Genomic DNA, 23,580 nt, shown 5'->3' with positions numbered 1-23,580 from the left:
CTAGAACAGGATAAATGTTACTGACGTTAAATAAATTGGCATAGGCATTTTCAATCAGACTTGTTATTGCTTCCTTTGACCGCTGAACGCATTGAATAAAAAAAGTTTTATTTTCCACTTAAGGCTTTTTATATACAATGTATGCTCACAGAAAAATACAAACATGCTTCAAAAATCCAAACTTAAAAATTTTGTTTATTGCACTTAGAAAAAAGAAAAAAAAAACAATGTATCGACAGTTGAAGTATACATCTCGCATTACAAAGTCTTTATAAGGAACAGGTCATTAAATGACAAAACTGTACAATAAGCTGTAAGCAAAGGGGAAAAACTGTGAAAAAGACAGGAGTAAGAACTGCATAGGCTAATTACATCAATGCCTTTTGGGAAGACAACAGCATGTTGTAAAACCTTTTTGCAATCTTTGCTCTTCTTTGCTATAATTGTAAAAATAGAAGGTTAAAAAGAACACATTTGAAAATATAAGGCTGTGATAATCATTATCAATAAAAGTCAAATAACTAACCATCAACCAACCGCACATACTGTATTAACACATTAACCCTGTCAGATCTATTCCTAAATAAAATACGTAAATGCGTGTGCGGGATTTTAAGACACCTGATTTCTTACGCAGATTGCTGAAGTTGTAGTTGAAGTAGAAGTTGAAAACCACTGCCAAGTGTGGGATTTGAGATAACCATAAGGGACAAATTAAATAAGAATCTGAACAATATGACTATGTACACTAAGCATGAGCAGAAAGTATTTACAACAAACTGTCCAGTGTCATGAAAGCACTCAAAAGTGAGAAAAGCAACCAATCACAGATGATAGGAAACAGTGCACGAGTGACTACCAACTCCCTTACTATTACTATTCACAGATCCATTCACCATCGTATAAACATGTTCCACAATTATTACAAAACTGTTTAACACTCCTAAAAAAAATAGATCAGAGGCAAATTTTAGGAAGAAGGCTGGCTATAATAAGAAATAATATAAACAGCATATAAACAGAAATACAGTGATGTATAGAATTTCATGTTTCAGTTATTCATACATTTCAAGTCAAATGCAAGCTTACTGATGGGCTTTGAAAAACATATGTACTGTAAGCATTAATATTTTTGCCCTTTGAAATTCATATGCAATGTTAAAAAATTAGCAAAATGTTGAGGCCATAGCATAATTTAAGATAAGATTAAGAGTAAGTCGATCCTGTTTTTTTTTATTAAGACTGTTACAGGCTCTAGACAATACCAACCAGCATTTATACAGGCCTTTCCCAACACTGAACACTTTACAGGTGCCCAAAGCCACATCGTTTGGTCATTTGAGGAGACTGATGTTCCTGACTTACAATTCAGACTAATCTACAAAAACATCTGATAAATGATATAATTAAAAATACCATTTTATATATAGTAGAATTGTACAAAACAGACTTGTAAGCAAAACACAGTTGTAAGAGACTTTGTCAGTAGATTAAAATCTTAGCAGAAAACATTGGATAAAATTACAACATAATATTAAAGGATAGAAATCAGAAAAAAATGAGAAGGCTGTATTAAAGGCAGCTGCTTTATTTTGGAGTTTGGAGTCTCTAACACTTCATTTGCTTGGTTTATTGAATGGTTCATCTGCCACATGATCTTGTTAGTGTGATTCAAAAATGCTCGCTGTTTGATAGTCTTTGTCCTTGATCCCAGTTTAGACAGGACATCCTCTTCTAGGAAACATTAAAGCAGTTGAATAGGATGTGGATTGGAAGACAGTGACAGTTTAAGACATCTTCTCATGTAAAAGAGAGCTATAAAATAAAATTCTATCAAGTGTCTTAAAGGGCCTACCCAAGTTGCTGATGGTTTTATATTTCGTGAGAAATAAAAGGATTTGGTGACAGGGCATGCTGGATGGAGTGAACAGGATGAAGGAGCTTTTTGGAGCATGAGACTGGGATCATCAAGAGGAAGAGTCACAAATCTCCAGTACACTTGACAAGAGTCAAGAAGAAGCTAATGAACTGACCTACAAAAACAGCTATGGTAAATGAGAAGTAAAAACATCTCTATTAGTTGGACTTGTTTTTACAGTCGAGGTGAATGTGTTGGATTTTTTTTTTGTGGTAACCATTTTGAGGCAAAAAAAAAAGTTACCACAACACTGAAATATAACAAATACATGCTTGTTAGAAATAAATCAATGTGACATATTCTTTAAATCATTGTCACCTATTTAAAACTGCAAATACAATATATAATAAAAATAACGTGTCAAAAATATTGGAGTTAAAACAAAGACGTGGTTGCCTTTTCCTTTTAATTACACAAGTCAACTGTAACCTAACACTTATGTTGTCTTTACCAGCAGTATATTTTCAATCCTGATTTTGCCCATTCTCCAGAATCCTTCTTCTTCTGTGAACTTAATGCTATTTTATGTTTGTTATATCAGGACTTGATTTTAAATATTCAGTACTTAAGTCATTAATTATGTAAACTGGTGAAAGCTGCTGTTGTCTCAGTTCTCTGTATAAATGAACGGTCACATGGCACCTGTCGTCTGTTTTAAAGAGAGCAGTTTAACACAGTCCCTGATTCTCTCCGGCCTTATCCATCATCCAGTCTGCTGCAGTTCCTGAAAATGATCTATGACTTTAAAATTTAAATATTGATTACCTAGCCTCAGCACTAGATAGAAAATCAATGTTCATGTAAAATGTCACTTTAGCACTCATGCTCTCTTTAAGGAGCACAGGACAGAAAGCCTTCATCCTCTTCCCTGCTTCCAGATGAAATCGCTTTACAGCAGTTTCTTTATAGGTTTTCTCCTGGCTGGTACTGTGGCTCAGTGGAGGTAAAATAGTCCTCCAGAAAGCCTTGCAGATATTCAAAAGTGGGCCTCTCCTCGGGTTCTTTTCTCCAACATGTAAGCATGAGCTCATGCAGCGATTCAGGGCACTCTGCCGGGCACGGCATCCTGTAGCCACGCTCCACCTGATCTAGCACCTCACGGTTCACCATGCCTAAGAAAAACACAGAGGAAACACAGCTAACAAAATATTGATTCAAATATTCATTTTCTTCTTGATTATTCAATCAAATATATATATTAGCACATACACCTGACACTTGAACTGAAATAAGTTTCTCGTTTCGCCCACAAGTCACAAGGAAGGTTTCTTAGCATTTAGTTTCTGGTTAAACCCCAAAATAAAAAAAAAATGAGAAAAGAGAAATGTTCCTTTAAAGATTCTGTTGTGATCTGGTAATGTCACAGACATTTTCAATATATGGTTATTTTATTTCTACAGTGCTTTTTAACAATAGACAATGTCACAAAGCAGCTTTAAAAAATATTGAAATTCAGGATAAAAATAAATTTTAAATTAACATCTAGTGAAAAATAATTGGTGTAAATAAAGGACAGTGTTCTCACATGAGAAAAATTTAGAGATATTGAGAAGGACATCCAATAAATTTGGTATTATAACATTTACAACCGTTCAAAACCCCTTATGAGGAAAAATATAACAAAGGTCTGTAACGTCACCCGGTATGGCGCAACCGGGGCCCCACCCTGGAGCCAGGCCCTTGGTTGGGGCTCACATACGAGCGTCTGGTGGCCGGGTCTACCCCACGGGGCTCGGCCGATCTCCTGTGGGCCCTCCACCTGCAGGAGGGACCGTAAGGGGCTGGTGCATTGTGGATTGGGTGGCAGTCAAAGGCGGGGGCCTCGGCGACCCAATCCCCAGACACAGAATCTGGCTCTAGGGACATGGAAAGTCACCCTGCTGGGGAAGAAGGAGCCTGAGCTGGTACGGGAGGTTGAGAGATACCGACTAGAGATAGTTGGGCTCGCCTCCACGCACAGCTTGGGCTCTGGAACCCAACTCCTCAAGAGAGGCTGAACTCTCTACTACTCTGGAGTTGCCCGTGGTGAGAGGCAGCGGGCTGGAGTGGGCTTGCTCATAGCCCCCCAGCTCAGCAGCCATGTGTTCGAGTTCACCCCGGTGAAAAAGAGGGTCGTTTCCATACTCCTTCAGGTCGGGGATAGGTCTCTCACTGTTATTTGCGCTTATGGGCCAAATGGTAGTGTAGAGTACTTGATCTTCTTGGCGTCTCTGGGAGGGGTGCTGGAAAGTGCTCCATCCGGGGACTCCGTCGTTCTACTGGGGGACATCAACGCTCACGTGAGCAGTGACAGTGACACCTGGAGGGGTGTGATTGGGAGGAATGCCCCCCCGACCTGAACCAGAGTGGTGTTCTGTTATTGGACTTCTGTGATAGTCACAATTTGTCCATAACGAACACCATATTCAAGCATAAGGGTGTCCATCAGTACATGTGGCACCAGGACACCCTAGATCAGAGGTCGATGATCGACTTTGTGGTTGTTCATCTGACCTCCGGCCGTATGTCTTGGACACTCGGGTAAAGAGTGGGGTGGAGCTGTCAACTGATCACCACCTGGTGGTGAGTTGGATCCGATGGCGGGGGAGGAAGTTGGACAGACTTGGCAGACCCAAACGTACTGTGAGGGTCTGCTGGGAACGTTTGGCAGAGTCTCCAATCAGAGAGATCTTCAACTCCCACCTCTGGCAGAGCTTCAACCAGATCCAGGGGGAGGTTGGAAACTTTGAGTCAGAGTGGAACATGTTCTCCACTTCCATTGTCGATGCAGCCGCTCGGAGCTGTGGCTGTATGGTCTCCGGTGCCTGTCCTGGCGGCAATCCCCGAACCCGGGGGTGGACCCAGGAAGTATGGGATGCCGTCAAGAAGAAGAAGGAGTCCTATCGAGCCTGGTTGGCTCAGGGGACTCTGGAGGCAGCTGATAGGTATCGGAAGGCCAATAGAGCTTCAGCCCGGGTGGTTGCAGAGGCAAAAACCCGGGTCTGGGAGGAGTTCGGTGAGGCCATGGAGAAATTCTGGCAAACCGTCCGGCACCTCAAGAGGGGGAAGCAGTGCCCTGCACACACTGTTTACAGTGGGAGTGGGAATCTGCTGACTTCGACTGGGGACATCCTCAGACGGTGGACTTCGAGGATTTCCTTGACCCCACCGACCTGTCTTCCACTGAGGAAGCAGAGGCCAAGGGCTCAGTTGTGGACTCGTCAATCCCCCAAGCTGAGGTCACTGAGGTCACTGAGGTAGTGAGCTCCTCGGTGGCAAGGCATAGGGGATGAATGAGATCCGCCCGGAGTACCTCAAGTCTCTGGATGTTGTGGGGCTGTCTTGGTTGACACGCCTCTGCAACATTGCGTGGCGGCTGGGGACAGTGCCTCTGGACTGGCAGACGGGGGTGGTGGTCCCTCTGTTTAAGAACCAGAGGATGTGTTCCAACTATAGGGGGATCACACAACTCAGCCTCCACGGAAAAGTCTATGCCAGGGTACTGGAGAGGAGAATTCGGCCGATAGTCGAACCTCGGATTCAGGAGGAACAATGCGGTTTTCGTCCCGGTCATGGAACACTGGACCATCTCTATACCCTCGCCAAGTTGCTGGAGGGTTCATGGGAGTTTTCCCAACCAGTCCACATGTGCTTTGTGGATCTGGAGAAGGCATTCGACTGTGTCCCTCGTGGCAACCTGTATGGGGTGCTCTGGGAGTACGGGGTCTGGGGCCCTCTGCTAAGGGTTGTCCGGTCCCTATATGACCGGAGCAGGAGTTTGGTTCATTTTGCAGGCAATAAGTCAGACTTGTTCCCGGTGCATGTTGGACTCCAGCAGGGCTGCCCGTTGTAACCAGTAATGTTCATTATTTATATGGACAGGATTTCTAGGCGCAGTCGGGGGCCGGAGGAAGTCCAGTTTGGGGACCACAGGATTTCGTCTCTGCTTTTTGCAGATGATGTTGTCCTGTTGGCTTCATCAAATCAGCACCTACTGCATTCACTGGGACGGTTTGCAGCCGATGTGAAGCGGCGGGGATGAGAATCAGCACCTCCAAGTCCGAGGCCATGGTTCTCAGCCGGAAAAGGGTGGCTTGCCCCCTTCAGGTTATTGGAGAGCTCCTGCCTCAAGTGGAAGAGTTTAAGTATTTTGGGGTCTTGTTCCCAAGTGAGGGAAGGACGGAGTGGGAGATCGACAGGTGGATCGGTGGATCCTCTGCAATGATGCGGTCGATATACTGGTCTGTTGTGGTGAAGAGAGAGCTGAGCTGCAAGGCGAAGCTTTCTATTTACCAGCCGATCTACGTTCCTACCCTAACCTATGGTCATGAGATTTGGGTCATGACCGAAAGGACAAGATCCCAAATGAGTTTCCTCCGTAGGGTGGCTGGGTGCTCCCTTAGAGATGGGTGAGGAGCTCAGTCACTCGGGAGGAGCTCAGAGTAGAGCCGCTGCTCCTCCACATCGAGAGGAGTCAGCTGAGGTGGCTCAGGCATCTGTCCCGAATGCCTCCTGGACGCCTCCCTGGGGAGGTGTTCCGGGCATGTCCAACCGGGAGGAGGCCCCGGGAAGACCTAGGACACGCTGGAGGGACGATGTCTCTTGGCTGGCCTGGGAACGCCTCGGTATTCCCCTGGAAGAGCTGGAGAAAGTGTCTGGGGAGAGGGAAGTCTGGGCATCCCTGCTTAGACTGCTGCCCCCGCGATCCAGTTCCGGATAAGCGGTAGAAAATGGATGGATGGACATTTACAACCAAATTGCTAAGAAATCAAGAGAGATTATTCTAATTCAGTTAAAAATAGGAATTAATAAAAACCCAGCAGTAACTTCCTACAAAAGACAGATACTCTGGATTTAATAAATAAAACTGATTTAATGGGAGAAATGTGGAAAAAACAAGCAAAAAAAAAAAGAGAATATTTCCAAAATAAATCTAATAAAATTCACTTTTACTAGGTATCAATATCAAATTAATAGAATTAATTTAGTGTACCTGGATATGGCACCCTGCCTTTAGTGGCCAGCTCAGTGAGTAAAACCCCAAATGACCAGACATCAGATTTGATGGTAAAGCGGCCGTATAGAGCAGCTTCTGGTGCAGTCCACTTTATAGGAAACTTAGCCCCTGTGTATACAGATAAGGAAGTGTATTAAGATAATGGGAGTGTAAACTTTGCACTGTGCAGAGAGAGAGAGAGCTCTAGCTGTCTCACTCACCTTGCCTCGCAGTGTATTCGTTGTCCTCTATGAGACGGGCGAGCCCAAAATCGGCCACTTTACACACCAGATTCTCTCCCACCAGGATGTTGGCAGCCCTGAGGTCCCGATGGACATAATTCATTCTCTCCACATACGCCATGCCAGAGGCAATCTGAAGACAGCACAAGAAGCAGCACAATAAACAAAAGTGTCCTGCACAGACATTTTAAGAAAACCTTAAAAAAACTGGTTATTTATATAACCCAGAAGGTTGGGTCATTTTGCTGGAATTTAATGTCCCAGTTAAAAATGAATAAAAAAATACACTGGCTCGGTTTTGTATAACAGCACTACTTTATGTGATATTTCTTATACAGTATGTCAGCTAGACTACCATCAAAAGCCATATTAGCTTATTATCGCTTATTGCATATTAGCTAGTCAAGTCAAATCAAGAAACAATGAAATCAATGAAAACAATGTTCCTCCAGGACCAAAGTGCTACTTAGACACATAAAAGAAAAAAACTAACAGCTAAAAAAGTAAAATATTTAATTATTGTTTTTATTATTATTCTTTCCTTACTGGTTAGTTTGGTCCCAAATGTTAGCTAGTGACTACTGGTGTACCTATATGGGATTCTGTTACCTGTGAGGCCATGTCTACAAGCTGAGGTAACCGCAGCATCTTCCCCATGTCTCCTTTTAAGAAGTCTAGCAGACTTCCTGTGTGAAGGAAAATCAGGCAGCTTTTATACACCATATACAGTGGTGTGAAAAAGTGTTTGCCCCTTCCTGATTTTTTTAATTTTTTTGCATGTTTGTCACAATTTAATGTTTCAGATCATCAAACAAATTTAAATATTAGTCAGATATAACACAAGTAAACACAACATGCAGTTTTTAAATGAAGGTTATTATGAAAGGAAGTCATCTTTGCAGAATTGTTGCAATTCAGCCGCATTGGAGGGTTTTCTAGCATGAACCACCTTTATAAGGTCATGTCACAGCATCTCAGTAGGATTCAGGTCAAGACTTTGACTAGGCCACTCCAAAGTTTTTATTTTGTTTTTCTTCAGCCATTCAGAGGTTGACTTGCTGGTGTGTTTTGGATCGTTGTCCTGCTGTAGAATCCAAGTTCGCTTCAGCTTGAGGTCAGGATCAGATGGCCACACATTGTCCTTCAAAATATTTTTGGTAGACAGTAGAATTCATGGTTTCATTTATCACAGCAAGTCTTCCAGGCCCTTAAGCAGTAAAACAGCCCCAGACCATGACATTACCACTACCATATTTTCTGTTGGTTCGATGTTCTTTTTCTGAAATGCAGTGTTAAATTCATGCCAGATGTAATGGGACACACACTTTTCAACTTTTGTCTCATCAGTCCACAGAGTATTTTTCCAAAAGTCTTGGGGATCATCAAGATGTTTTCTGACAAATAGGAGACAAGCCTTTATGTTCTTTTTGCTCAGCAGTGGTTTTCGTCTTGGAACTCTGCCATGCATTTTTGCCCAGTCTCTTTCTTATGCTGGAGTCATGAACACTGACCTTAACTGAGGAAAGTGGGGCCTGCAGTTCTTTGGATGTTGTTGTGATTTCTTTTGTGACATCTTGGATGAGTCGTCCCTGCACTCTTGGGGTAATTTTGGTCAGCTGGTCACTCCTGAGAAGGTTCACCACTGTTCCATGTTTTCGCCATATGTGGATAATGGCTCTCACTGTGGTTTCCTGGAGTCCCAAAGCTTTAGAAATGGCTTTATAACCTTTTTCCGGACTGACAGATCTCAATTACTTTCTCTCTCTTTTGATCCTGAATTTATTTGGATCTCATCATGATGTGTAGCTTTTGAGGATTTTTGGTCTACTTCACTTTGTCAGTCAGGTCTTTTTTATGTGATTTCTTGATTGCGAACAGGTGTGGCAGTAATCAGGCCTGGGTGTGGCCAGAGAAATTGAACTCAGGTGTGATAAACCAGTGTTATGTTTTAACAGGGGGTTTGGATTTTGTTTTCACTTAATAATGAAAACCTTCATCTAAAAACTGCATGTTGTGGTTACTTGTTATCTTTGACTAATATTTACATTTGTTTGATGATCTGAAACATTAAAGTGTGGCAAACATGCAAAAAATCAGGAAGGGGGCAAACACTTTTTCACACCACTGTAACATTGTATGCAGATGTTAATAGACTGCAAGTGTAATATATGTTATATTTTTGGTGGGTGTGGTTCATTTGGATATGTATTTACCAACTACTAAATGTGTATTTACCAACCATGTATTTACCAACAAAAGAGATGTGATCAAGGATAACAGTCATTTTACTTCTATGATTTTATCTATTATAATTTTTATTACAGTACTATAATCATCATCATCAACATCATCATCATCATCATCATCATCATCACAGTATCCTTGCAACGATGTAAAGCTGAGAAAGACCCTCACCTTGGCTCATGTACTCAGTGACTATATAAATGGGCTCTTCAGATACCACAGCGTAGAGCTGCACCAGCTTCTCGTGTCGTAGTTTCTTCATGACCTGAGCCTCCTGTAAGAAGGCTTCTGGAGACATGGTGCCCGGCTTCAGTGTTTTAATGGCTACTCGTGTTGTCCCATTCCACGTGCCTAACCAGACATGTGGATATTACTTACTCAGCATACCACCAGACATGCTGAATTATGAGCTATCCTACAATACAGCTAATATACCAATATAAGAATCTCAGATTGACATTAAAAGGTATGTAGGATATTAGACAGCCATTAAATGTGAGATGTGGTAGCCTAGTGGTTAAGGTGTTGGACTACCGATCGGAAGGTTGTGAGTTCAAATCCCAGGTCCACTAAGCTGAGCAAGGCCCTCAACTGCTCAGTTGTTTAAAATAAGATAAAAAATGTAAGTCACTTTGGATAAGGGGATGATTCAAATGATTGGGGATGTGGTAGCTTAGTGGTTAAGGAGTATTGTTGGACTACAGGTTGAAAGGCCATGAGTCCAATTCCAAGGTTCACCAAGCACCCACTGCTTGCTTGAACCTTAACCCTCAATTGTATAAAAAAATTAAATAAAATGTTAATCAAATTTCATACATTTTTACATTGAATACTGATCATATTGGTTACCTTGCCTGGAAACTCCAAAAATGTGATTTCTAAATAAGTTAAATAAGTTAAGTAATCACAATTATACACTATGGTGTTGGTGTTAGCGATCATTCATGTTTGTAGGTCCTGGTGTAATTAGGGTAAAGAAGTACAGATGTTCCTAAGCCATTTTTAGTTATTTCCTTGTTAGTACAATTTCAGAGGAACAGAAATATCTAATTCAAGTGAGTAAACTTATCAAGAAGTCGTTTTTGTTTTTTAACCTGTGAGCAGATGTCACCAGAAAATTCATCACAGTCAGCTATGTTGTTCTTACCCATCCAGACTTCTCCAAAACAGCCCTGTCCCAGTTTCACGTCTAGACGCAAAGAGTCACGAGGGATTTCCCAGGCATCCCGAGCCAAACCCTGAGTCTGTGGTGGCTTCAGCACTGGACACACATCAGTCAGGCAGTGGCACAAACCATCAGCATGCTCTAGAGAAGGAGAAAGTGAGAATAAGTGGGAGAAAAATGCTAATTGTCATTGCTGTTAATGCTAACCATAATTCCTTCATTATTTATGTATTTTTATTTAATTGCAGCATGGGAATATTACATGCATTATTTATTTCTGTTCATACAGAATGTGACAAATATATCTCCCTACCAGAATGACAGTGATAAAATACAAATATGCCTTTGGTAATAAATTTATCAATGGCAAGAAAGAGGAAGAGGGGAAAAAAAAAAAAAAACACTGAAAAGCAATACCTTCATTGCTTTGCCCTTATAAGACCTGAATTCTGCATTGAAAAACAACCAGAAGGGTTTTACTTACATATTAATTAGACTTAAACACTCCTCTATAATTCCTCAATGACCTGTATTTCACTTCTATTAGAATGTGGAGGTAAATAAAAATATAATCAACTGCCCTTTCACAGCCTTAAGCCATTTTTAAGGTAATGTCATCTAGATTAAGGAACACCTTTAGGCCTCAATAGTTCTACGTTCAAACTGCATTCACTGTTGATCAATACGATCAGAAATAGAAAATAATAAAAAAAAATATTTTGATGCAGCAATATTTAGCAGGATTTAGACATTAGACACCACATTTCTCAGATTTTTGTGTATCTGTGTATCGTATTTCAGTGTTTTAGTGAATTTTGCTCTGGTGAGGAATTTTCTTAGAAAAGTAGAAATTGCTATTGCACACAGTCAGATTTTGTGGGCTAAAGCCACTGACTCACTTCGATAGTGGTTGACCAGCTGCTGAAGGTTATTAAACTGTGTGCGAGAGGTAATGTAAAAGCCGCCACTGTCCAGCTTCCGGATTTTATAATGCTTCACGTTCAGCCCTTTAACGTTGTCATAGTCCAGGACAGACAGACAGTAGGCACCTGGAAGATTGGTTTGTCAGAAACAGAATGGTGCATTAAATATCATTAAAGAGAACAAACTACAAAATGTGTATCTGCAAGAAAGTCACTAGGGGGCAGTGTTACAACAACAATGACAATGTACTGTACGCATTTCATTTTCTGCCTCTTTCTTTCATTCATTCTCTCTAACATTCATTCATTCATTTTCTACCGCTTTATCCGAACTACCTCGGGTCACGGGGAGCCTGTGCCTATCTCAGGCGTCATCGGGCATCAAGGCAGGATAGACCCTGGACGGTGTTCCAACCCATCGCAGGGCACACACACACACACTCTCATTCACTCACGCATTCACACACTACAGAGATGCCAATTAACCTACCATGCATGTCTTTGGACTGGGGGAGGAAACCGGAGTACCCGGAGGAAACCCCCGAGGCACGGGGAGAACATGCAAACTCCGCACACACAAGGCGGAGGCGGGAATCGAACCCCGACCCTGGAGGTGTGAGGCGAACGTGCTACCCACTAAGCCACCGTGCCCCCTGTCTCTCTAACATTGTCTATTTATTTTGCCCAGTTCCTGGTAACTTTATTCACATAACAGTATAATTCAAAGCTTACAAATTGGGCCATTACATATAACCACCCCCTTTCTTTTACTCTGATGCGATACCTGGATATTCCTGATCCATCCTTATGCTCTGCTTCATCTTGGAGACCCTTTCACTGGAGTCCTTTGTTGGTGCTGAGGATGGCTCTGCTTATCTAGTCAAAATTTGCTGTGCGATTGCTGTGAATGGTATCACACAAATATCCTAAAGATTTGTGTGGATGTTCAAGCATTGGCTTTTGTATCCGAGTTTCTTTCTCATGTTGGTTTAGGGAGATTTTCCTTGCCACAATTGCCTCTGGCTTACTCATCAAGAACAAATCTATATAAAATCTCTATCTGGATTTCTCTAAAGCTGCTTTATGTCTATGTCAATTGTTATGGTGCTATGAAAATAAATCACTTTTTATTGAATTAAATGAATATGTATTTACTGTACAGTGTCTTAAATGATATTCAAACTCCTACTGTATGTGAGCCTTCTTAAAAAGTTACAGGAAGTTCCCTTCATTGAAACTAAGGGGCCTGAACATATTCTGGCATGACAACTCCGATGTGTACAAAGCATGGAGACAGTATTTGAAATAGTTGGTGTGGAAGAACTTCAGTATTCTGCACAGAGCCATGAACTCAATGCCACTGAACACCTTTAGGATGAGCATGAACGATGACTGAGCCAACCGTTGAGACAATGTGAATTGATTTAGTGAATTGAATTGAATATATATGTGTGCTAGTTCAGATGTGCACATATTTTTTGCCATATAGTGTATATCTATTGCTTCATGTCGACAGCAGGATGATAACCTTCTTTATGTCAGTTCACCACCTCCTTTCTTTACCCTGGACATCCCCCATTTTTACCTCCCACCTCTTCATACTCCATCACTCAGAAAGCTTAACTACGCACTCCCACATACACTGATAGACTGACTGATCTTTAATGAGGCCACTTGCTGTACAGATTACAGGGTTTAACAGGAATGCGTTTTCTCCACACAAAAAGCGTTGTTGAAATCTTTGCTCTGTGTGATGTGGAGCTTTCTTATATACATATTTCTTATATAGCATTCATTCATTCATTCATACATACATACATACATACATACATACATACATACACACACACACATCTACACTCACCTTTGGTGGTCTCACTTTCTCGGACCAAGAAAGTTCCCCTTCTGTTCTCAAGACTCAACAGCAGGCGTTCAGAGTCTCTACGGGTAATTTTACCAAAGAACCACCTGCAACGAGGGAAAACAAGACAGTGACAGTTTATACTACAGTTCTGTTGAACTCTCCAATCTGATTAGTCAGAAGCTTTGTACTTTCCTGTTTCTTGTCTCGTTAAATTAAATGGTCATTTATAGCTGTTACAACTATGACTGTAAAGTGATTAGTAAACTAGGTGGATAAAGGATAAAAAGTAGGACAGGCAGTGACCACACCGCCACCTTTTGACTGTCTCACCCTGTAAATTGAAATAAAAGTAATATAGCTATAACTGAAAAATTTGCAAATGTACTGTACTGATTTTACTTCTATCCACCTTCCATTTGAAAGAGTTCAACAGAAAACTTCATATCTCAGAGCAATACATTAAAATTCTTGTCCTTGGTGATCACACATATGCTACTGATGTAGTAGCTAGAGATTAGGTTTACTGACTGGATTTAAAGATGATACTGTGTTGTAGGTCCAATTGTTTCCATTTTTGTATGTGGTGCATCTTTGAGGGGGAAAAAAAAGGAAGCGGTAATGATGAGATAGTAATAATGAGTTATAGTAAAAGGGAAGTAGATACTGTCCCAGTAGTAATTGTGTGAGTGGGTGTGACCAATTGACTTCAGAAATGCTGTGATGTGTTAGGGGGAAAAAAAAGAGAGAAGGTGCTAGAAAATCTGTTTCTCACGCTAAATAAAGAGAGCATGATACAGTACATGATGAATAAGCCTTTTACACAGAGGTAAACAAATATAATTAAATAAGGGAGCATTACTGGAGGTAGGTGTAGTAGACAAAGTAAAAAAAAAAAAAACAAGGAAAAAGAAAGAAAAAGGAACAGTTACTCTTCGGCTTGGATGGAGTCAGAAGGAGCGACGTAGTTGCTGGGGATGTAGCCTCGCTGTCCTGTGGTCAGTGAGCAGGCTAGCCACCAGTCTCCTTCCCTGAAAGACACATACACATGGTGTGTAACTTCTCAGAAGAGCTTGTTTGTGTTCGTTCTTACAAATCTGAAATCAGGATACCTATTTTAAAGCAATAATTAATAGTTATCTATAATCGCAATGCTAATTGGTCAGAAAGTGTTGATGGATGGATTTGCTATAACAACAGCTCTGATAGTAACAATAATGGCAAGGCACATCACGGGTTTATATTAATGCACGCAGTCTAATACATTATTAATGGCTAATTCACAGTAGACACAATCTGCATGAATGGATTAGAAAGCATGTAAATGATGATATGGTGAGGTTTTCTATCAGGAGACATTTGTTTAGAGTTTATGAAGGACTCTTCAGTGTCCAGCACTTTATCAACTGTCAGGTGATGCAGGGTGTTTTTGGCTTCTGATGTTTGGTAACATGACAAGCTGCATCTGTTATAAAGCAAGTGATAACAGGAACTAACTTGATTCATGGATGTTCCATGATGTAACTACAAACAAGACAACAAATGTAATCGTTGACTCATTGGTGTGTTGTGTGACTTTACGATCTGTTCAAATACACAAACAGAACAGACTACAAAAATGAGTTTGCTGAATGAGAATACAAATATTGCCTCTTTTCAGCTGTGAATTATTAACCTCCTTGTTGAGTTGTCCTCATTGAACTTCCTTAAAGGAGGTTCCTGATTTAGCCTCCCCTAGTTGGAGCAATAATGCTGGCATTTTCACATCACAGTTGCTGCTGACTCAACACACAACCTCCTATGAGTTCTTCTCAATCTCCCACATTCTTAAAACTCATTACAAAATGTCTGTTAGCGCATGATTGATAACAAGCATGACATCACAGTGTTTCTACATAATAGAGAATTATTCACAACGAATGAGTGTCATGAGATGTTTAAACAGTCTATCTACTATGTCATATGGTTGCAAAAAAAAAAAAAATAAGAGCAGAAAAAGCTGTAAATGAATTAATAAAGAAAATGAAAGGCCAGTACACTTGAGATCTCAATTAAATGGTAAAAAAGTAAAAAAGACAAAGTGATCAGAGACTATTAATTTTGAGCAACAGTGACTGTTGCCAACTAGCAACACGTCAAAGCTGAGAAAAGTTTAACTTTATGCAAAAATGGAGCACCTCTGTGCAGCGACTACAGACTACTTGATCTGTGACAAAAAGCACACACTTCTTCTCCTTCATCTCGTTTATGACACATATATGGACCATATAGAAACACAGTCCCTCCAGAATATTTCATTTTAGCTTCAAGAAAACTGCTGTGTCATCAAGTGGAATGCTAGTTTTGCACAGACACATCAGTATATGTGTGTGGGCCTGGAAAAACCCTTCACATTCTGGTTACACCCAAATTATGTCTTCTTAAGGATGAGGTGTCAAAGTATGCTTTAGGCCGAAAAAACTATTTTGGTCAGCTTTTGTTTTTATTTGCAGAACTCGGCCACTACGATGGGTTTTCCCAGCTTGCCATGCACTCGTTTTTGATAAACAGATGATCATGAAAAAATGATGTTGAAGACGCAGACATAAATCAAGCAATAGATGAAAGCGAGCAGTATTTACCTACCTGCAGTTCAGCTTTCTCCTGTTTTAAACAGTGTCCGCACATAAGAGAAGATATGGAGGAAGGAGGTGTGAAATAGGTTTGTGATTAAAAAACAGACATAGCAGGAATTAGAGCAAAGCCACAAAGCCAAAGAGTAAAGAGACAACAGGAACCACATTGCAGTGCTTGACTGACCAGGTCAATAAAAAAAAAAGAAAAACAAAACACAACCTATTTAAATGCATGTATTCTTCTTATTAGACCTTGTTTAAATGTAATGAGGAGCAGACATCAGTGTAAAGGTATTGACGCGTGTGTGGTATGTGTGTACATATGTGTGTGTACGTGTGTGTTTGGTGAGCAACAGCATCATGCTCTGCTGCTCTTCTTTTGATTCCACAGTAAATCAGTCTTCACATTCTTGGCCCTGCACTTTGACCTGATGAACTGGCCATTTTAATATTTACGTTTTTAAATCATATTTATATGAGAGATTATGTTGATGGTGATTTTTGGCTGTGTTCTATTGCCTCGCTTTCTCATTACAACACAGTAGAAGAGGATTATAATGCCATTTCTGACAACCGCTTCCCTTTACACGTGTAACAAGGGATTTTAATTTGATTGCCTTGTTTCTGATTAGTGCAGATTTGCTGCTTTCTCTGGAAGTGATCACTGGAATAACAGAATGTGCAACTGCCTTTCACTCTTAGAGAGAAAGAAAAAAAAGGGGGGAAAGGGGGAGGTCGGGGATTTGTGCAGCTGTGAGCAGAAAACCCAGAAAAAGGAGTGCAGTGAAGAAAAAAGTAAGGAAAAGATAAACAAAACCAAAAACACCATCTCCAGCCTTTAAAGGGGGAGCCTGTTCCTATGGTTACCAGACATCGAAGGGGGGGAGGCTGAAGGGGGAGGTTATACACTCTTTAGTGGTGCAGACAGGATAGACGTGCGTGTCTGTATGAGCACTTGACTGAGGGAGTATGATCATAATATACAGCATGTCTGTCTAGAAGAAAACGTGAGATCTTAGTAATGATGGCAACAGTGTTTGTACGAGAGAGAGAGAGAGAGAGAGAGAGAGAGAGAGAGAGAGAGAGAGAGAAATGGAGCGAGTGTGTGTGTGCTTACTTACGTGTTGTTCACTATCTGAAGCCGTTCTCCTTTCCTGAATGACAGATCAGAGGCAGTGCGTGATTCATAGTCATACAACGCCACAAACGTAGTCACGCCTCCTGCAGAAAGACAAAAATAAAACAATAATTCACAATCAGTTCCTATTTTAGAAACATTTTACAGAGAAGGACAAATAAATTCAATAGCCTGGCTATCGTCCAAGTGAAAGCCTCCAATGTTCTTGCCCAGTAGTACTTTCTTGGCTGGAAGTCAAATTAACTAGGTTAATGTTCGCTAGTATGATGAGCTCATCTTTTGCACTGACACAGACAGAAAATTAGCAAGTGCTGGAATCCCTTCGAAGGTCGACTTTATATAGCCATAGTCCGTATCCTCCCATGATAATGTCGCTCAATACTGTGTCATGGACAAAAGGTAGAAATTGTTTGGCTAAAAGTTCACCTACAGTATGAACTGTGCTGCGGTCTCATCATATGTAAATACGTTATTTAGGTCTGGTTAGCATCTCTGTTTTAGACTGATGAAATGTTTGAAAGGTTACAGTGATGTGCTAGTATTATAATTAGGGTTTATGTTGTGCTATGCAGGATTAAGGTTTCCAGTATTAAACACTCATATTCTGCTTGTCATTCTAAAAAAATAATATTGGAAATGTACTTTCGGTTAGATGAGAATGTAAAGATTTCCCAGCAGACCATCTGAAAGCCTAATAACATGGATTCAGTGCAGTGTTTTAAATGTAAATACATTTTAATCACTAATGATGCCCCTCTGTTCATGGTGAAATGCCTTAAAGGTCTATTTACCTTGGTTGACAACTTACAACTACCACCTCATAGGGATAATCCCACTAAGAGACATATTTATTCTTAAAAATTACAATGAAGGCAGTATTCGTTTAATAATGCTTTAAAAAAAAAAGAATCATACACAACTAGGTTGAACCAATTTCGCTCGTCTCAGAGGAGCCACATCTAAAGGCCACCTTTCCTAGAATGCACTTGGATCTACATTGACTAAACTTTCACTGACATTCCTACAAACAAGATACAGTGCTCTCAGTATATTTTAAAGTGAGCATTACTAATTTAGCTATTTTTCTACACCTGCTGTTAATGTGCTTCGAAGAGGTGATGTGAGGCTGTTCATGGACTCCACTCCTCCAAACAGGGAGAAATCAGCATTATTAGCGATGCTTTGGGCACCATGTCGTGAGCCATCCACTGCAGGGGTCCGGTTGGGTGTGAAGTTCTGCTGACATGAGTTGAGGTGATGCCCCACAGTGCTGCCACCCCCACTGTTCATGCTAACGGTGCCATCCAAACTCCGGGAGTTTTGGCCCAGCTCTCTGGGTTTGCTCTTATTTCCTCCCATGGCTTAAGCCTACAGAAAAAAAATATAAACAGATATTAATACAAACATACTGTACAAACTTGAGTACACAATAGAGCATTTTGTAAATGATTTAATAAGCACCTTTGCCAAAAATAAATATATGAATTACTTAATTCTGCATAAACAATATGGTGTGGTTAACACTGCTTCCTCTGCACTTTCTTTTCCTTTTTGCTGATTTTAACTGCAATGAGCTATGACCTCTAGTAATTCTTCGGAATTCACAATGCACTCTAGTGTAAGCTTTGCCATACTGTACGGGCGTACAGCTGCTTCCCTTCGCACGGCACTGCCAGCTGTTGCAATCTGATCTTCGTGCTGTGACATTTTCTGAGATCCATTTTACACACACCACACATGCAAACATTCACATTATAAATACCTGTTTGGCATTCTATAATACGCCCTTATGCTCCCTCATAACCACACATACATTTCTGTTTTCCATTTACCCTGCTAGTCCGATCAAGTCTCTGCTTGCTAGTGCTACTTCTAAATTCTCAGTTCTCACTTTCCCTTAATAACACCAGTAGAGTGGTCGCTTTATTGTTTTGTACAGGTGTACTAGTTCAGTGACCTTTAAATATTTAAAACCCAAAACATCACCTTCCTCAAACTGCTGCCACAAAGTCAAAAGCACAAAATAGTCTGGAAATTGTTTGCTGTAGCTTCAATTTTCCTTTCCCTAGTACTAAGGGACCCAAACATTTTTAAAAATGACAATGCAGCTGCACAAAATATGAGCTCCATTAAAACCAGTTTGCCGAGATTGGTGTGGAACAAATCTATTGGTCTACACTGAGCTCTGACCTTAACCCCACTGCAAACCTTTGGGACTAAATGGAAGGCCTTCACACTCCCTACATCAGTAGCCAACCTTAGTGCTTTTGTGACTAAATTTGAAATTCCCACAACCATGTTTATACATCTGTTGGGAAGACTTCCCAAAAGAGTGAGGCTGTTTTAGCAGTTGACATGACTGCCAGACAAGCTGAGATTTGTGCTGAAACATGAGTGTCTAAAGAAGAAAAAGAGAGCAGGGGTTATGTGTCAGCAGCATAGCAGTGGCATGAAAAACCACGAGAGAGTAGGCATAAAAGTAAAATCAAAAAGGACCAAGCACTGTGTCATGTGGTTCACCAGTGGAGGGAACTGCACAGAGCAGATGTGCATCCCCTCCATGCCCGTTAATATTAAAGCTGCTTCATGTAGGCATCAAACCACTACTTGTATTGATTCATGGACAGATGAGTAACAAATAATAGTTTGCAGATTTAGGACTTTAGGACCATTTCATGGAGAGACCACAGATGTTAGTATGTTTAAAAAAAAAAAGAACCACGACAACTTATTGTAAAGAATTCTTTAGAAAAAAAGCTAGACCAAATTAGCAGTTGGTTGTTTCCCATGTTTAAGCCATCTGGGCTTTTTAAAAATGGAAAGACCCCCTGTTGTTGTTGTTTTTTTTTTTGTTTTTTTTAAAAAAAAACAAGGCAATGACTAGATCTAGGAGTTATTTGCTATAGAAGTGATAAAAGGGTGAAAGAGATATTCTGGAATATTGCTAGAAGAGGTCATTTACTGCCACTTATCAGTAGCAAGAGAAGATGAGAGATTTGTTTTACCTTTTATACACAGGATAATAAAACAAATCTATTATTTTAAAAAAATATTTCTAATTAGTATTCCCTAGTGTCATATGTTAAAAATCATACATTCATGGACTGTATATGGCCACCAGAACATTTGCATTTGTGTTTTATATAAAGGAAAAATAATATACAGTGGCTACAATAAATCCAGCGATTTTGTGTCCTTAGCCGACTCTACTGGAGCTGATCCACATAAATCAGGATCAGCACTGACTAATCTAACATTATCTCATGCAGGAAGAACTTCCAGCCCTGGCTACAGTTCATTTATTTAGTGCAGTTGTTGTTCTCTATAATCAGAATGGTTGACCCTGTTTACGTTCTGTTATGTTACATAGACCTAGTGGTTGCACAGCACAGTAACACGCTGCCAGATGGGCATGATTTCTGCAGACACTGTCCGCACGACTCAGTGAATCATTAGTTTAATCCAGACACAATTGGCAGACTGATCAATCTCTCACTTTGCACAAATAGATTTTGGATGTCAGCAATTAGGGGACAAGATACACAGTGACCTTCCACATTCAGTTTTCAGCCTCGGGCTATGAAAGTGCCAGTCTCAATTAAGATGGGTAGTGGTAGCAGCAGTCATGGTTTGTTCAGAACTTTTGCCTAAATGGCTTGTTGTGACAAGGCCTAATTCTGCCCTAAATGTGCTGTGTGCTAGTGCTTTTAGGGAAAATGAAAGTAAGTGTCTGACCCACTGTCTCAAAATGGCAGGATTAGAGAGTAAAGATTGAGAAGAAACACAGCTGAAACTGGAACTAGCAACATTTTTCATGTGTCAGATGGTACAGCCCTTCCTAATATGATAAACTGTCCTGGAGACAACAGCATGGAGCTTTTTCTCTTATGTGCCAGGTGAGGAGATTCCATCGGATCAGCGTTTCATGGCTCCAAGCAGCTGTTTCGAGAGGGAGCGATTTGGGGGTTGGTGCATGTCTCCAGTGGGAGGAATTCGGAAATGGGGCATGTTTCTGTTAGGAGGAATTCTGGAGCCGGTGCATGTTGCAAGCTGTATGATTACATCATGGTCTGTAATCCATGCTTGTGAGTTCATGTGGGGGAGAGACATTGGAGCAGCTAAGAAGACTCCATCAGATTTTTATAATGTTATGTATTTACTGGCATGCATCACAGAAGTATGCCCTGGTATCTGCAATTGAGCATGAATAAAACATTTCTCGAAGGGGCTTTATCGGGTGGAGGAAGCAACGTCTTCATGATTATGCTCCACTTGCCAAGACATGCAAGTAGTATGAGACACCTCAACTTAACCTTTATGACTGAAAACCTTCCCAGACAATTCTGTACACAGTTTAACATTTACAGTGAATGTTTTTTAACTATGGAGTGGCACTTAAATGAATAAAAAAATCTTTTGATTTAGTATTTGCTTAGACCATACAAACCCACACAATCTGCAGCCCTTTGCATTATATATCTATTCACTATTATATACAAATCTACAGAGAAGCTTCTTCTACACGTCAATATAAGTATTCTGTTGTCTAGAAAACTGTGCTAAGTCTCAGGAGAAAGAATACATTTCCAAGATTTTTTTTTATTCAAACCTTCAGTCACTTGAGCGAAGGTGGAAAAGGACAAAAGACTTGAGCATTGTTTCCCTCAACTACAGACAAAACAATAGTTACAGCAAAATGCTCTAAAACCTGGACTCTCTTTAAGGTAGAAGGCCAAGCAAATTCAGAGCTTTTTAAAGTGTTGTCTAGCTGGAACTAGAAAAAACCCTCAAACTAGAAATTGCAGTGCTTAGCTCTAACTAAACCAAAATACTGTATATTGAAATCTATTAGGAAAACACTATACAATACGTCACATATACCAATATATCTATATACACACTCAATGGCCACTTTAATAGGAACACATACACAGTTGCTTGGTTATGACATGATCCATTTAACTAATCATGTGACACAATGAGAGAAAATTACAAAGGGGAAAAAATGTAATTTCAAACCAGGTGTTGTTTTTTGTCCAATAGGTTTAACCAAAAACCTTGTGCTCATTGAATTCCCAAATTCCTGCTCTTGGCTGAAAGTAATGGAACATTATGTTGTCTTCTGCAGTTGTAGTCCATATGTCTCAGCATGTGGACTGCTGTGTGTTTTATGACACTTTTCTGCTCAACATGGTTGTATAGACTGGTTATCTACGTTACTGCATTACCACAATTTTGTTTCTTATATGATTTTGCATATGTTTCTGACTGCATAACTAACACACTCTGGATGTTCGTTACTGATAAACTAGTAAACTCCAGTCACTCATGTGCAGGAAAAAACAAAAAGATCATACTGTAAGCTTCTGAAATATTCAAACTAAACTTTCAGGCAATAACTGCAGTGCTATGGCCATAGTGAGGTCATAAGTCATAGAGATCACATTACATTTCCCCTTTTACTGTGTTTTGTGTAAACATTGACACGACTTTATGCACTGCATCTATGTGAATAAAACAAAAGTAAAAATTAACAACTGGTCCAATGTTCTCAACATCTGCTTCCCAATGCCTCATTCCATGTATGAAAGTTTTGTGAAAAAAGTTAAGGATTTTTGGTTTCAGTTAAGTCATGTAGATTTAATGTTGATGAAAATATCTGATTGAAGTCAAATCGATGCTTTTTAATTTAAAAATATTATACTATTGGTACAGTATGCAGAGTGATGAATATTAGAACTGTTAAAACTTAGCAATTACAGAATAAAAAAAAACATGATCAAATGATTTTAAAAATAAACATCAATCATGTATATCATTTATATTGTTTATTGTATATTTATATACATCCTGCTTCATCCTGGTTAAGGTCATCCTGGTTAATCTCAATGCAGAGATTATCCTAGTAACTGTAGGGAGCAACATGGATTTTTATCCATGATGGGATACTAAGACAGGTTAATTGTCTTGTTCCACATGACGTTGCCCTGATGTTTGAGCCCATTAACACAAGATGAGTTTATTGACAGGGTAGTAACTGGAATATTCACACCTTACAAGACTGAAAATATCTTTAAAATGGCATGTTCTTTAAGGTCTCTGAAATGTTAAAAGTGGTAAATGTGATTCTAGTGTTACTGCTGATCTGGGGCCTTCTTTAATTACATCCTACTCACTCAAGCAGTTTATCACTCAGGCGCACAAAGAAAAGCTCTCAGAGCAGGTACAAAACCTGCAGCCTTCAGTAAGTGAAAAACAAAACCACCATTTTGTCTCCATTAGTCTGAGTGCCACTGTGTACTTGTGACATTTAGAAAAGAGCAGAACACCATCACATATTGTACAAGGAGATAGCCACCTTGCTTTTCATGCATTTGCATTAATTCCACATTGAATGTTTGGAACAATTTATTCAGCTGTGGTGCAGGGAACACCTGACTAAAGGCTGCTGTGATGAATCTTGTATTATACGGTTTTGAGCCCACAGGCTTAGCCGTTA

At 40.2% G+C, this 23,580-nt stretch overlaps 1 protein-coding gene across 2 annotated transcripts in view; it reads right to left on the bottom strand.

The window, feature by feature from the left end:
* Window positions 1–177: 177 nt before the first annotated feature.
* Window positions 178–23,580, bottom strand: part of src (v-src avian sarcoma (Schmidt-Ruppin A-2) viral oncogene homolog) — a 40,374-nt gene continuing 16,971 nt past the window's right edge. Inside the window, exons 2-13 of one of the 2 annotated variants that reach the window (XM_027145143.2) lie at window positions 18,173–18,449; window positions 17,065–17,164; window positions 15,954–15,971; window positions 14,261–14,359; window positions 13,332–13,435; window positions 11,444–11,593; window positions 10,527–10,685; window positions 9,551–9,730; window positions 7,745–7,821; window positions 7,115–7,268; window positions 6,891–7,022; window positions 178–3,030 (exon numbers count right to left, since the gene is read on the bottom strand). In XM_027145143.2, the coding sequence (XP_027000944.1) occupies window positions 2,822–3,030; window positions 6,891–7,022; window positions 7,115–7,268; window positions 7,745–7,821; window positions 9,551–9,730; window positions 10,527–10,685; window positions 11,444–11,593; window positions 13,332–13,435; window positions 14,261–14,359; window positions 15,954–15,971; window positions 17,065–17,164; window positions 18,173–18,440 (1,650 nt within the window). In that variant the 5' untranslated portion in view covers window positions 18,441–18,449 and the 3' untranslated portion in view covers window positions 178–2,821. The remainder of the gene's footprint in view (window positions 3,031–6,890; window positions 7,023–7,114; window positions 7,269–7,744; window positions 7,822–9,550; window positions 9,731–10,526; window positions 10,686–11,443; window positions 11,594–13,331; window positions 13,436–14,260; window positions 14,360–15,953; window positions 15,972–17,064; window positions 17,165–18,172; window positions 18,450–23,580) is intronic. The other variant, XM_027145144.2, reaches the window with a different exon arrangement.

The sequence above is a fragment of the Tachysurus fulvidraco genome, chromosome 23 (genome assembly GCF_022655615.1).
Source record: "Tachysurus fulvidraco isolate hzauxx_2018 chromosome 23, HZAU_PFXX_2.0, whole genome shotgun sequence".
Lineage (NCBI taxonomy): Eukaryota > Metazoa > Chordata > Actinopteri > Siluriformes > Bagridae > Tachysurus > Tachysurus fulvidraco.
Note: the sequence above shows the minus strand (reverse complement) of the source record. Positions and strands in the feature narration are given on the sequence as shown.